We start from the raw sequence: 15065 nt of genomic DNA, 5'->3' as shown, positions 1-15065 counted from the left end.
CCCACTTTTGAGTGAGAGAAACTTATTGCTGTGTGTGTGTTGGGGAGGAGCCGCTGTATTCAGAAAGACCCCCCGCCATTCATTCCTTCCCCAATCACCCCGCCCCCGCCCCGTGTCCGTGCGTTCCCGGAGCGCAGGAGGGGCGCGACATGCGTGTGGGGAGCGCGTCATGCAGCGCATGCGTGTAGTTGCAGGCACCCTGGCGGCCGGGGGGAAAAGGAGAGTCGGGACTTGGAAGTTGTCCCTTTAGCTCTCTCTCCCTCCCCGAATCCCATACTGTTGACTTGGGGGATGGGGAACAAGAATAACGTGTGTAGAGGTTTATAATGGTTGTGACTATTTTTAAAAGCTGAACTAAAAAGCTGGGTACGTGTGGCAGATTGGCGAGCAGTGGGGAGACGTTGGGAAGAGGTCCGTACCCTTTAGAAAAATCCTCACCCCCTTTCCCTGCACCGTTCGGCTTCCGTGAGGGTCAGGGGTATCTGGGGTTTTGTTTTGCTTTAAGAAGTTAAACCCTTTGGCAATATAATCAGTCTCCAACCCCATACCCTGGTGTTTAAAGCCCCTAGCCCTTTGCCCCGCCCCACCCCGCTCCCGCCAGAACCCGCCCCACCCCTCACCCCTGGTTCGCCAGGGTTTAGGGTCCAAGGGAAGGATGGGCGGACTCAAAAATGCCCCTTGCATAGGAATCGTTGTATCAAGAATCGTGCTCAGTGACACCCCCACCACCAATCCTCAGGCGGGGGGTGGGGGGTTCCTGAGGCCGTGGGAGCAGAGGGAGGGAGGTTGCTAATTCCATGGGCCCCAAGCTCCAAAAGGGGTAGTCCCTTAAGGATTCTGGGACCGATATGGTCCCTGGGCTTGGGGTAGGTAGCGCATCCTTCCTGAGCCAGGATGGGGTATGAGAAATAATTTTCCACCCGCGAACGTGGGGGGTTGAAGAAGGCCGGGGAAGGGCGAGCTGGGATCCCAGCCCAGGTAGATATGTGGTTTCCCAAGCTTCTGATATTCCAGCGTCCCTCCACTAGGGAACAGCCTCTACATTTTAAATGTAAACACCTCTAACCTAAATAAACGGTGTCCTGGCCAAGCAGCAATTATGTGCGAAATGCCAGGAAAGACAAAACTTTAAAAATAAGTGTTTGTCCTTGTACTGCCTAAAACCTTAGCACATCGCCAGGGGTACAAATATGACTCTCTGGGAAACACTGGCGTCTATGAAGAAGGTGCCTTTGGGGCACCATTTAAAGAAAGGGGCTCTTGGAGGGTTAGGCATAAGAAAGGGGGTGCCCCGGGAAGGTCTGGTTCCCTGGAATTGCAGACAGATTGAGCTTATCTTGAAAATTCTAGCGTCAGGGGAACCTGAGGAGGATGTCTGATGTCAGATTTAGGGGTGTCCAGGAAATGTCCAGAGTGTGGGAAGGATTTGGAAGCATCCCAAAGGCTGAAAGTGAGCTGAAGGGCTGGATCAAGTCTTGGAGGTTTGAGGTGCTGGGATGAAGCTCAGGGAATGGGTGGGCGGTGAGGGGGGGGCGGGGGGGCGCGGTGCGGACAGCATCTGTGTGCAGCGGTTAAGTCCCAGGAGCGTGTGGGGATTTGGAGGATGCGGGATGCCAGACTCAGTCTCAGGAATTCTGGGGGCAGGCCTCATGTGATGGGAATCTGGAGGGGGTGTTGGGGAATTTTGTGTGCTAGGGCCAGAGCATCCCAGGAATACTGGGATGGGAGGTCTCAGTCCATGCAGCAATAGAGGCGAGCAGATCCCCGGGGGTGGGGTGGGGGGTGGGGGAGGAGGAGGAAAGAGTGAAATTCACCAGAGGGATGCTCCTAAAGGCTGAGGGAGCAGCTGTCCTCAGCCCACCCCTCCCCCCGTGCCTCCGCTTCTACCGTCTGAGCTCGGCTCCGGTTTTTGGCTTGGGTGACTGTTCCTCCTTCCCCCACATTGCTGCTATTTTTTTTTTTTTTTTCGTGATGGGTTGCCCTCCTGGGGTGAAGGGTAGGAGGCTAGGAGACCCTCCGGTAGCTTAAAGGCTAGCCCGACCCACATGGAGGTCCCCACCCGCTTCGCAGAATGCCCCTTCCCTCGCACGCAGCATGCAGCCCCTGGCGGCTTATTGCTGAGGTGGAGTTGGAGAGGGCGGGGATCCAGTTTTGGGGAGGCATGCAGAGTAGTGGGGAGGCGCCCCAAAATGTAATTGATATAGTTTGGACGTATTTACACGAGTCGATTCGGGGCGGGGGGGTTCCTATGGTTCATGGAGACCTGAGGCTTTTTTTCAGGAGGGGCGAATAGTTGGGGGGATGGGCTTTGGCTCCTCCCCCCCTCCATCCTGGGGGCCCAGGTGGAGGTGAGGGGCCCGGGGGTGTCTGCTGGCATCGTCGTCTCGGTTGCATATTATTAATGACTGATTTAAAAAAAAAAAAACCCTTTCCCCCACCCCCCACCCCCAGCTCCTTTGACCTTCTTCCCTGTCACCCCCGAGTCCCCCCACGGGGGGGAAGGGAGCGCTAGAGGATGGAGGGCAGGGTTGGGGGAGCGCGGCGGGCGGCCCTGGGAGAGCCAGGGGGAGTGGCAAGGGGGGCGAGGCGCAGGGACACCCCGCTCAGGCCCGCGATGCTGCTCAGGCTGCGGGATTTCTCGTAACCTGGGGGGGGGGGGGCGAAGGGCAGAAACACGGGGAGGAATCGAGGAGATAGGGGTGCAGGGGGAGGGTCCAACAGACAGAGGGACCCCAAGACAGAGAGAAGCAGGAGGGAAACAGAAGGGATATGAGATGGAAAAAGAGAAGACAGAGACAGGAAAAGGCAAGAGACAGGAAGAGATGGAGAGGGCGAGTCAGAGAGAGAAGGCAGGTGAGAGAGACGGTGAGGGAGACAGAGAGGATAAGAGATGGAGAGACAGACACCAAGACACAAAGTGACAGATGGCAAGAGACGGAGAGATGGACAGAGGCGGACCAAGGAGACGGAGAGAGAGAGAAGTGAACAAATTGGACAGTCAGTCGGCGTCAAGGAGAAAGGTTCAGACATGGGGAGGGGGGAGAGACTCAGGGTTAGGAGGCAGGGTGGCAGCCACCGAGCCTCCCCCACCCCACCCCCACCGCAGCCCCCCTCAACTCCCCTCCCCCCTGTTGGCCCCCTCGTCTGAGGCAAAACGGTGGGGGGCAGCGAGGCAGATGGTGGGCAGCACGGGCGTGGGGAGGGAGCGTGGGTGGAATGCCAGTGGGGGAGCAGCCGGTGGAGAGGCCTTGGGAGGGAATGGGTGGGGCTGCAGTGGGTAGGGGGCTAACCTAGATGTAGAGAAATGAAGACAGGCGGGTGGGGACGCTGTGAGGGGCTGAATGGAGCACAAGTTGGCAGTGCCTCCTCCCTGGGCGGGGCGGGGGTGGTGCAGGAGGGCAGTGATGAGGGCAAGACTCAGCTGAAGGCTGTAATGGGGTATCTTAAAGGGTCAAGAAGCCTTTAAACGAGAACCTTCTGATGGGAAGGTCCTGACAATGTCTTGATAGTCAAAGGGATCTAAGGCTTAGGGGCACATGTGGGGTTTCTTGAAAACTTAGGAATGTCTGAAGAGTTCTGCCACTGTCTGGGCTCTTCTAGGGCTTTGCTAGGCAGTACAAAGGGGTCTGTCTGGACGAGGGCATCTTGACTGTTGGAGAGAGGGCCTGGGGGAGGTTGGAAGCCCAGTATCTTGGGGACACCCCCTCCCAGCCATTCCCAATTGCTAACCTGGGGGGAAGGGGCAGGGGGGGACCGAGGGTCTCACGAGGTCTCAGGCGGTGACAAGAGCTGGGGACAGAAATACACAGAGTCACGGGGGGGCGGGTGGGCAGGGGGAACCCCCCAACACAGCCTCACTGTTGGGGGGACGGAGAAAAGCTGAGATCTCTTCCTCCTCTCTGGTGTTTTCCGGGGGAGGGGAGCAGTGAAATGGGGGCGGCCAGAGACATCAAATATGGAAGGAGCTTCCGGGGTGGCTGAGGGGGAAGGGGAGGATGAAGGAAAAAGGAGGGGGAGGGCTGGGGAGGAGGGGGGAGTGCGGGTCAGGTGCGGGAATCAGGTGGTTGGTGAGGGGAGACGGAGAAGGGAGGGGTCATGGGGCGGGTGAGGGTCAGGTCAGGAGGAAGGATCTTGGTTGGGGGGTAATAGTGGAGGCTGGGTCCTGGAGGAAGGTTAGTTAGGAAGGGAGGCGTGTGGAAGGGGGAGGGATCCAGGACCTTGGGGGAGGGAGTTCAGTCAGCCCCATCAGCTCCAGCCATAATTTGAGTTCAATGAATGGATTTTGGCATCCGAGGCAAGAGAAGCAGGGAACTCCCCCCACCGGCCCCCCCCAGTCCTCCCTCACCCACATTCCCGAATCCTCCCCCCTCCCCCTGCCCCTCAATTCCATAGGGGCCCATCCAGACCTGGGAGTGGGGAACAAAGGGAGGTGGGTAACAGGACTGGGTGCAAGCAGGGCGAGGGGTGAGATGGGAGCGGGGAGGCAGGGGGTTGGTAATGAGATGAAAGTGGAGGATGATGGAGGTGGGGGGTGGGTTGCAACAAGGAGAGGTCCGGGGATAGAACAAGAAGAGCCAGACAGTCCCCTCTGGACTAGGACCCCAGAAGCCTGGGTTCTTGTCCCCCATCTGCTCTGTGGCTGGGGGTTGGCCATGGACCTCCCTGAACTTCTGTAAGACAAGGGGGTTTAGATGCGGCTGTCCTTGGAGGCTCCCTAAGTCCTGCCGTGGCATCTCCTTAGGCTGTGGGTAGGGATTCTTTAGGATGTATCTCTGTATTGCGAAGGGAGATTCCACAGGCATGTGTTGAATGAATAAGCGATAGATCAAATGCTTTCAGGTGGCCTCCCATCATTTTTAAGATCAAATCCAGCCTCTCACCATGGCCAAAAAAACCTTCCCCCCCCAGACTCCTCCCCTCTCCCTTAGGCCACTCAGCTCCAGCCACACTTCCCTCCTCGCTGTTCCTTTAACAGACCAAGCTCATCCCACCTCAGCACCTCAGGCAGTACCTCAGGGCCTTTTCACTTGCTGTTTCTTCTGCCTGGCTGGAGCTTTTTCAGCTTTCAAATTTCATGTCACCTTCTCAGAAAGACTCTCACCCCTTCTCTGACCTGGCCAGAGTAATTATCCTTTTGTTTGTTTTCTGCTTCCTCCAATCATGGAGTGGCAGACATTCGCTGTAAAGGGCCAGATGGTCAAAATTTTCGGGGCTCTGTGGGCCATACCATCTCGGTCGAAACTATTCCAGTCTGCGGTTGTAGACAGTGGCTGTGTTCCAATAAAGCTTTATTTACAAAACAGCTGGTGGACACATTTGGCCCCTGGCTGTAGTATGTTGACCCAGGCTCTAGAGTAGCAACTCTGTGATGGCAGATTCTTGCTTTGTGCCCTGCTAAATCTCCAGTGCCTGGAATTCTACCCTCAATCATCAGTTGCTGCATGCATGCATGAATGAATGAAGTTAGGGGTTAGCTGGGGTTGTTGTGAGGATTACAGAATATATGTTGGATTCCTGGCACGTGGAAAGTGCTTCGTTATGTTTGCTGAATAATTCATCTACCGTCTCCTCACTCTATCTCCCTCACCTCCCCCACTGACCCTGCTCTCTTGACCCCTGGCCCCCCGACTCTGTCTCTTTCCTTCCTCTCCACCCCCAATGCCCTGACCCCGGCTCAGGCTTTGTCCTCTCCCCCTGGACCCTCATCCCAGCCTCCTCCCCAGCCTCCTGAACTGCAGTCTCCCCACTCAGGTGCGTCCTCACGAAGCCCCAGAGCAGACCCGCCTCTCCCCAGATCCTGGGACAAGGCTCCTCAGCCCAGCCCTGCTTCTCGGCCTCAGTTCTAGGTCTGTGTCTGCCTCTCCCCCAACCTGAGAGCTCGTGGAGGGCGGGGGTGCGGTTGGATTGCTCACTGTTGAACCCCCTGGGCCTAGCGCTGCGCCGGGAGACTGTGTGTGCTTTGTCAGTGCTGCCCAATCCACAGGGACTGCGTGAGTGGCTGAGTCTTTCCCACCCCAGCCTGCGCCCAGAAGAATGTCCTGGGTGTGTACCCCATTTTCTTGGTTAAATAAACAAAAGCAAAACCAAGGGGGGAGGCAGGGAGAGAGATGTGGATGGGGCTGAGAATGGGGGTCAGTTGTAAGGGCGGGGAGGGAGGTCAGGCACATGGTGGGGAGGGGTGGGCTTAGTTCTAGGGGTTAGTGAGGGGCACCGCAGGTCCTGGGCAGGTGGGTGCGGGGCCAGTGTCAGGGCTGGGGGTTAATTGGATGGAGCTGTTCGGAGTGAGGGGACAGGAGTCTTGGTCAATGGGGGCTGCATGTTCTCAGATGGGTTAGTCAGGAGGGAGGGGGTTCAGAGGGTGGGGGCTACTTACCCTGGGGGGAGGGGGTTCATCCACTAGGGGGATATCCAGGCTGCAGCGTTGGCGTTGAGGTCGGGCAAGAAGCTTGGGGGGCCTGGCTTACGCCAGTCTTGGGGGGGCAGTGGGGGAGCACCAGTGGCTGGGGGTGGGGGAAAAGGCCAGAGGGTCGGGGGGGGACATGGAGATGGAATAAAGACAGGTGAAGGGTCAGTGGTGAGGAAATTTGGGGGAGGGCGTCTAAGAGGGAGGGAATTTGGGGCCAGGAGATGGGGGAAGGGAAGTCCAGCACCTCCTCCCTCATCTCCCTCTCTCCCCTCCCCTGGGGGAGGGGAGGAGAGGGAGGGTCCCAGGGGGCCAGTGGAGGGCACCTCACCTTTCCGGATGGAGCCATCAGGGGAAGGGGCATAGTCAGTGAGGAGGAAGCAGGCTCGGTCCCGGCTGTAGCGGCCCCGGCTCCCGGGGGTGATGGGGCTCTTGTCTTCTGGTGACATGGCGGGCTGGTCAATAGCTGGGCAGTCCTCGTGGGCAAGCGCAGCTGCTGCAGGGTCCCCGTTGGGGCGGGGATCTGTGTCCCGAGGGTCAGACAGAGACACAAAGGAGAGAGTGAGGTGTGGGAACTCATGGAGAGGGCAAGGTCAGCAAGGAGAGGTGATGGAGGTGCAGGTGGTTAGGGGGTGTGGCTGGTGGGTTTGGGGAGCGGGTCCTGGGTGGGGAGGGTGTTGAGTGTTGGGAAGGACAAAAGGGTAGGGAAGGGCGTTGAAGGCTAGGAAGTGGGGGTCAGGCGGGGTGTTGGGTTCTGAGAAGGGCAGGACTGAGGTAGGGTGTCGGGTGTTTGAAGGGACAGGGACGGGGGGAAGAGGTGGTTGGGAAGTGAACCGGGTGCTGGGAAGGAGGCTGAGACAGAGTGGAGGGTGGGATGGTTGGTAAGTGGACCGAATAGGGCACAGCTGGGGTAGGGTGCATGGTTTGGGATAGGTTTGGAGGGATGGCTGGGAGGGATGCAGGGGGCTGGGAGGTGGTAGTTTAGGGAGGGGTGTCGGACGCTGGCAAGGGCACAGTGGGAGGCGTTGGGAAGGTGACAGATGAGGGAGGGGGAAGGTGGGGGTCCCCCAGGCTCTGACTTTAGCTATTTTTAATTGGTGTGAAACTGGGTCAGCGGCTGAGGGAGCAAGATGGGGGCCGGGCAGCCCAGCTCCCTTTCTTGACCTACTTACGGCATGGGGGTGGGGCCCCCCAGCCTCTCCCTTCCCTGGGACTGATGCCCCAATCACTGCCTCTGAGACACAGACTCCCCTGGCGGGGAGAGATGAGCACAGGCTCAGTCAACTTTCCTCTCCCCTCACCTCCTTCATCAGACACTGCAACAGTGCCCTGGCCTGGGTCTCTGGCCCCTGATTCCCATGTGAGACTCTCTCCCTGTGCTCTGAACCGCCCCCCCATCTCTCTTTCTCTGAGTCCCTCTCACCATATGGCCGATCACTCTGCCCCCCACCCCCCTGGTTCCCCTGAATACCTTGGCTGCAAGTCTGTCTCTCCCCAAAACTCTCCTTCACACGAACTCTCTGTTTCTCCATCACTATTTCCGTGCCTCTTCTCTGGCCTCAGCAATTGCTGTTCACTGTCCTCTCTTCCGTCTCTGTTGCTGACCACCCCATCTCTCCGGAGTCTCAGCAACTACCTCCTGCCCCCCTCACAACCTCCCCACCTCTGCCTGCGCCCCCCACCTCCACCCCTCGCGCCCCCTCCTCACCTGCCCGGTTGATCTCAATCACTTCCTCCTGAGCCAACGGGCAAGGCTCCCCAGGGGCAGGCAGAGGAGGCAGCCCCATGATCCCGAGCCCACCCGCTCCCCCCCTGAGCAGCCCGGGGTGCGTGTGGGGCCCTGGTGGGTAGGCCCCTGCCACAGTCACCCCCATGGAGGGCGGGGTGATGGGTGGTGGAGGGCTGATGCTGCCGCTGCTGTGGTGAGGATGGGGCGGGGGCGGTGGCGGTGGGTCGGGCTTGCAATAGTTGGGCGAGCCGGGCTGCGGAGGCCGGGGAATATGTTTATTCTTCTTCTTGGGCAGCTTCTGTTTGGCCATGGCCAGCGAATAGTACATGCCAAAGTTGTTGACAATGACGGGCACGGGCATGGCGATGGTGAGCACCCCAGCCAGGGCACACAGCGCCCCAACCAGCATCCCTGACCACGTCTTGGGGTACATGTCTCCGTAGCCCAGGGTTGTCATGGTGACCACGGCCCACCAGAAGCCGATGGGGATGTTCTTGAAGTAGGTGTGGTTGGAGCCCAGGATGTCATCGGGGTCGGCGCCAATGCGCTCAGCGTAGTAGATCATAGTGGCGAAGATGAGCACACCAAGCGCCAGGAAGATGATGAGTAGCAGGAACTCATTGGTGCTGGCACGGAGAGTATGGCCCAGCACGCGCAGCCCCACGAAGTGCCGCGTGAGCTTGAAGATGCGCAGGATCCGGACAAAGCGGACGACCCGCAGGAAGCCCAGCACGTCTTTGGCGGCCTTGGAACTGAGGCCCGAGAGCCCCACCTCCAGATAGAAGGGCAGGATGGCCACACAGTCGATGATGTTGAGGCTGCTCTTGAGAAATTCCACCTTGTCTGGGCAGAAGGTGATGCGCATGAGAAACTCAAAGGTGAACCAGACGACACACACACCCTCCACGTAGGTCAGGAAGGGCTCCGTCTCCACCTCCACGTTGGTGATGTTCTCCGGCGGAGCCCCAGGGATCGGGGAGGCCTGCGTCACTGTCTTGTTGCTGATGTGGATGAAACCCTCGTGGGTCTCCAGGCAGAAAGTGGTGATGGAGATGAGGATGAAGAATAGGGAGGCGAAGGCCACGTACTGCGGGGCAGGACAGGAGAGAGAGGGCAAAAGGTGACCCAGGCATCTGGTCAATTAGCCATCTCCCCGAGACCCTCCCAGTGGCCCCTTTCCCAGACACAGACTCCAGGGAAACCCAGGTGTCCCAACCCCAGTGCCTCCAGCACTTCTTGCATCCTGTTCTCTCTAAATCTTGCAAAAGGATCAGAGGCAGCTCTCCCCCAGCTCGGGAGAAGAGCTGGCCCCAGAAGCAGCAGCAGATGGGCCACTTCTTTCCTGGAAACAGCAATTTTTGCCTCCTTGCTCTGTCTCCTAGACCATCCCCCCCGCTCCTGTTCCCTGTGTCGTATCTCAGGGGTCCCTGGCAGGGTCCAAGCATTCTGCTGGGGGATGTGGGTAGGGAGACTAAGATCATACATCCTGTGTCTCAGAGGCTTTGGGGCTTAGCTTGGAGCTGAGGGAAGGCGAAGGGGAGAAGGTGGGTCGGAGGCAGAACCAGGAGGTGGTTAAGAGTAAGAAAGCCTGGGTTTGAATCCAGCTTTTTCCCTGCCTAATTGAGCAAGGAGATTAATCTTTCTGAACCTCAAATTTTTTACAGGATTATTGTAAGGATTACATTAGATGAGTATACAAAGGGCCTGACTCCAAAACTAGTGCTTGGTCTAGTGTTTGGAACTTAGTAAGGCTTGAGCCGTTATTAGGGTGTTGCGGCATCAGTTAAAGGGAGCCAAGGTTGACGCCTCAGATAGGTGCTGGTGTTTAAGGACCCTGATGCTAATGACTGGGTCTCAGAAAAGGGAGAAGGCTGAGTGAGGCCCTCACCCAGAGAGAACAGCGCAGAGTTGGACCCACAGAGGGGAGGAGGGATGTTAGGTCCCTGAAGGAAGAAGGAGGTGAAGGGTCAAGACTGAAAAATGGGAAGATGATAGGGGTGGGGTTTAAGGCTCTGGAAAGGAAGGGAATGTCAGGGGCTTGAACATAGGGCAAGGGGAGAGGGCAGGGCTAGGCCCAAGGAGAGGTGAAGGGGCTTGTCAGAGGTTCAGAGATATGGGGGCAGGGGTGCCTGGTTCATTTCAAGATGGTCCTGAGCCCAATGGTGTGGGTTTTGATGAAGGCCTTGAGAAGAGACAGGGTCAAGCTCTTGGAGAAGGCCCCTAGAAATTGTAGTTGGCTTTATCAGATATGTAGAAGGGAGGTCGAAGGAGTGGGGTTAGTCCTTAGAGAAGGAAGGGGATGGGCTTTGAGGCAGAGGGGGCTTTAATCAGATGGGTAGAGGAGAGATGGCCTGGGGTGCAGAGAAGAGAGGAGAGCCAGGGTTGGCTCCCGGGCCAGCACTGTCCCTCTCAGCACTCCCTTTCCTCCACGGGATGGGGGCAAGGTCCGGGCTTGGGAGACCTTGACTTTAATCTGAAGTGCAGAGCCGAGAGGCGGGCCAGCGTCCGCCTCAGAGATGACCCTAGATCTTGGGGTGGGCTAGGGCTCAACTCTGGCCCTCTGCCCCGCCCCCCTCTTCGTTTCTCCGCAGTGGTTTAAGAGGCCAGAGGCCTCCGCAGAGCGCATGCCTGGTGCTCCCCCGCCCCCCTCCGAGCCGGGCGCAGGGCGCAGGTTGCGGCACCGCAGTGGGGGCGGGCCGGATGGACCAGGGGGCGGGGCGCGCGGGGGGCAGCACCACGGACAGCTCCCCCACCGCAGTGCGCAGCCGCAAGGCCTGAGAGCTGTCTTAACCCATTCCAGGCCGTTGCCGAGTAGGCAGTGCGCAGCCGCAGTGCCGCTTCACAGCGGGAGGCCACAGGCCAGGAGCTTGATTAACTCCTTCCCTCCCGGGACACAGAAAGAAAGGTGGGCACCCGTCGCAGTGCGCAGCTTAGAAGCTGTACAGCGTCAGGACCCCCTTGTCCAGAGATGCTTCAAAAGCAGAAGGGGTAGGAGGGCATGGAGTCCCTGTAAGAAGGAAAGAGGAGATTATGGGGAGAGGAGTGAGGGGGAGGTAGAGTCGGACCCTCCACTTTGCGTTGGCCTCAACTCTCAACTCTCAAACTCTCATTTGGCGGCTAGAAGATGCTTGGCACTACGTGGACACTCAAAACACATCTGTAAAGTAAATGAATGTCCCCCATAGCTGTCCCAGACCCCTAGTTTCACCTCAGAACACTTCAATGGGGTCACAAGAGGGAAGGGCTCCCCAGGCCATGGGGGGAGGGTGCCGCTCAGAGGCTCGAGGGGGCATATAGGGCCACGTCCTTTCTGCACCTCCTCTCCCCCACCTCCCCCCCACCCAACCCCAAATCTTGCCAACTCAGCGCTTCCCGGGGACCAAACTTTATGCGGTGCCTCCGGCCCCCCTCCCCCTCGCTCCCTCCCCCAGTGCGAATGCGGCACTGCGGGTCCTCCATGTCCTTCCTGGCCGGCCCAGGACGCGGCACGGTGGGGGGAGGGTGCCGGACCGCCTCCTCCGAGTGTTTGGGTCCCCAGGAGGCTAGAAAGGGGCCTGGAGTCTCTCCTCTTTCCCTCCTCTCTCTAATTTCCCACCCCCACATCTTGAACTGTCCTCTCTCCTCCAACACAGTGAGGAAGTTAAGAGGAGGAAGAGGTTCAAATGAGAACCAGGGGGAAGGATAGCTATTTAGCCTGGGAAGTTACAGATGTTTGAGGAAAGTTTTTTTGGGGGGGAGACGAAGAGAGCTTTGGGGGAAATATGGAATTTTGAGAGAGATAAGACTGGAGAGAGGAGAAGGCTGGAGTGTGGGCTCTTTGGTTCACTTTGCGGGGGGCAGAGGGGGTCTGAGAGGCCCAGTCCTGTGCTTTGGAATGGGTAGTGGGGGGGGGGGGGCGTTAGGAAAGGGGAAGTGAGCAGGGCTTGGGGAGGGGCGTCAGGTGGGAAGATACCAAGGTAGATCAGAAAGACCTGGGAGCTATTTTGAGGAGGAAGTTTTGGTGCTGATAACTTGAGGAGGGTCCCAAGGATTGAGGTTAGGTAAAGTTCTGGAGCCGGAAGGAAAGTCATTTACCCACTAGGAAAGAGGCTGGGAGGCTGAGGGTGGGAGGAGGGCGTCCCAGAGATAGAGAGTGGGCTATGCAGTTTAAAGATGAAGGAAGAAGTTGGAAGAATCTGTGGATGAGAGAGAAGCTATTCTGGAGGGCATATGGGAAGTTCTGGAGAGGAAAAGCATATCATGGGGGCTCAGGACTCTTCTGGAGACATTGAGGAGGAGTGTGAAAGTCTTGGGGGAAGTCTGGAGCTGTATGGGGAAATCCTCGGGAGGGGAGTTGGTGTGGAGGATGCAGGAAGGGATGTGAACACAGAGGGGGCAGCAGGGTCCCAGGAGAGAAGAAGCCCCAAGACTCTGTTGCAGTGAGGGGGAAGTATACTAGCCAGAGCAAGTGGTTTGGAGGTTCAGAGGAGTCCAGGGGACTCTGAGATTGGGGTGGGAACTATTCTGAGACTTTAAGGGCAGAATAAGCAAGGGGGGTTCAAAGGTAACCAGGAGACTCAAACTTGGAGATAGGGAGGGGATGTGGAGACGGGCAGAAGGAGAATCAGAGGTGCTGGGAGAGGCTTCAGGACTGAAGACTGGAAGCTAGACAGCAGGCTTCAGAGGGTCTGCAGGGGGTGGAGACAGTATTCACAGGGCCTGGGACACTTTGAGGGTTAGAAAGAGATGTCTTCTGAGGATCTAAGGAGGTACAAGAAACTGAGGGCTGGACAAGGGTCTTCTGAGGGTCTGAGGGGTGGCCAAGGGAGGTGAGAAGAGGTTAAAAGGGGCTAAGACGACTCAGGGTTGAGGAAATGTCTTCTGAGGGTCTCAGGAGGGGTCCAGGAAAGGCAGATGTGGGGTTGTTCAGGGGGTGTGTTTAAGAGATTCATGGTCAGAAAGGAAGTTTCTAAGGGCCTACGATGGCCTAGATAAGCTGGGTGGGGTTTAGAGAGGTCTGGAGTATTCTGAAGGTGGCAAAGAGATCTTCTGAGGATCTGGGGATGGCCGGGAGACGGGGGTGTGTTCAGAGTATGGGAGACTAAGAGGCTGGGAGGCCGAGAGACCAGGAAGGGCTGGGAAGGACCAGGGATTAAGGGCGAGGATGGGGCGTTTCTGAGGGTCTGGGAGCTCCAGGAGAGGGGAGGGGGATGGGGGCTCCGAGAGTACGCTCACCCTGGCGGCCCGCGACGAGTAGGGGTCCTCGAAGAGCGCCCACACGCGGGGCTGCCAGCGGCGCCACCACGTGCCGCCCGCGCCGCCCGCGCCCCCTGGCGGGCCCCCGGCGCCGCCGCCAGCGTCCTGGAAGCAGAGGCGCTTGAGCTCGCCGCCCGCGCCGTCCAGGCCGCCGCCGCCCGCGCCCGCCTCGTCGTCCAGGCCCGCGTCATGGGCGCCCGCAGCGTTGGCAGCGTTGGCGGCGCCCGAGGGGTCGGGTGCCTCGAAGGAGTCGAGCGCTTCCTCGGCGTCCCGGTGCTGCCGGTAGGTCATCCAGCAGCAGGCCTCCACGTCGGTCTCGTCGATGCCCCAAAAGCCGAGCTCCTCCTCGAAGAGCGGCCCGCACACGTCGGCCGGGCAATGCAGCTTGCCAGTGCGGTAGTAGTTGAGCACGTAGGCGAAGACACCCGGATGCCGGTCAAAGAAGAACTCATCGGCGCCCGGGTCGTAGTCGAAGCGCGCCGCCGCCTCGGGCTCCGTCAAGCCGGCCAGCCGCGTCCCCGGCAGGGTGCGCAGCGTCGAGCGGTACGTCTCATGGCGCACGCCGCCCACGTTGATCACGATCTTGCCACTGTCGCCACCGCCGCCGCCGTGCCGCCCCATGGCCGCCGCCGGCAGCCCGGGGCATGGCTCGGCGCGCCGGCCCCCGGGCCCGCGGGGTGCCGGGGGGCCCGCCGGAGACGCGGCGGGGCCGGGCTGCGCAGGCTGCTGCTGCTGCTGCAGCGGCGGCGGTGGCGGTGGCGGTGGCGGCGGGGGCAGCGGCAGCGGGGACTCGGACGGCTGCGGCGGCGACACCGGCTGCTGTTTGCTGGACCCCTGGCGCCCGCGGAAGGATGAGACGCAGACTGAGCTCAGCATTGGATGGGGGGCGGAGAGGGAGGGGCGGGGTATCAGGGGGCGGGGCCGCAGGGGAGAGAGATGTGATTGGGTGATAGGAGGTGATGGAGGGAGGGGGCGAGACCGCAGGGAGGGAGAAACTGAATTGATTGGCCTGGGAAGAGGTGGGGGCGGGGCTAAAGCTGAGAGAAGGGCCCGGACTCCAACTCCGCCTAGCTGGTCGGGGCGGGGCCGCAGATGGAACACACCGATTGGGTCTTTCTGGGATAAGGGGTGGGGCCGAGCGAGGTGTTAAGGCGGGATGGGAGGCTAAAGTTGCCTGGTTTGGCAGCACTGGGAGAACAGAGGAGGCGGGGCTAAATATAAGAAAGAGATCTGATAGAACTAAGAAAAGGAGCGGGTCGGGCAGAGGAAGGGGACAGGTCCGAGCTATTTAAAGGGGTCTGACTGTCCGTGACTGGCGGAGTCAGGGGCAGGGCCACAGTCGGGGCGGCCGTCTGGATTGCATAGAGACGGACCTAAAGAGCCGGCAAGCAATACCCGGTGAAGTGGGGCAGATGGAGACTGCCGGGTTGAGCTCCTAACATTGATTGGACGGGGCAGAGCGGATCTTAAGAAGAGGCAGCGCCACAGAAATTAGAAACAGTCCTAATTGGGCTGGGAGAGTGAGGGGGCGGGACTGAATGAGGGGCGGGAACTGGAAATGGAGAGTGGCACTAGACTGGACAGAAAGGGGACACGGCAAGGGGAACAGGGACTGAGACCCAGTGAGAAGGGGCGGAAATGGGCGAGGCCTGGAAACCTGAGAGCTTCTGGCTAGGACTAAGGGAGGCGAGGAAAAGA

The 15065-nt window shown here is 59.2% G+C and overlaps 1 protein-coding gene across 2 annotated transcripts; it reads right to left on the bottom strand.

Annotated features, from left to right (window-relative positions):
* Positions 1-1898: 1898 nt before the first annotated feature.
* Positions 1899-14243, bottom strand: KCNC3 (potassium voltage-gated channel subfamily C member 3). Of its 2 annotated transcripts, XM_059999718.1 has the most exons (5): positions 13347-14243; positions 8112-9219; positions 6735-6926; positions 3730-3789; positions 2512-2645 (listed from the first exon to the last, which is right to left on the bottom strand). In XM_059999718.1, the coding sequence occupies exons 1-4, from the start codon at positions 14241-14243 to the stop codon at positions 3773-3775; spliced, it is 2214 nt and encodes a 737-aa protein (XP_059855701.1). In that variant the 3' UTR covers positions 2512-2645; positions 3730-3772. The 2 variants fall into 2 exon arrangements, with proteins under 2 accessions (XP_059855700.1, XP_059855701.1); XM_059999717.1 differs by lacking the exon at positions 3730-3789 and having other exon boundaries at positions 1899-2645.
* Positions 14244-15065: the final 822 nt, after the last annotated feature.

This window comes from Delphinus delphis, chromosome 20, assembly GCF_949987515.2.
Source record: "Delphinus delphis chromosome 20, mDelDel1.2, whole genome shotgun sequence".
Lineage (NCBI taxonomy): Eukaryota > Metazoa > Chordata > Mammalia > Artiodactyla > Delphinidae > Delphinus > Delphinus delphis.
The sequence above is the reverse complement of the archived record's forward strand: the minus strand, read 5'-3'. Positions and strand labels throughout refer to the sequence as shown.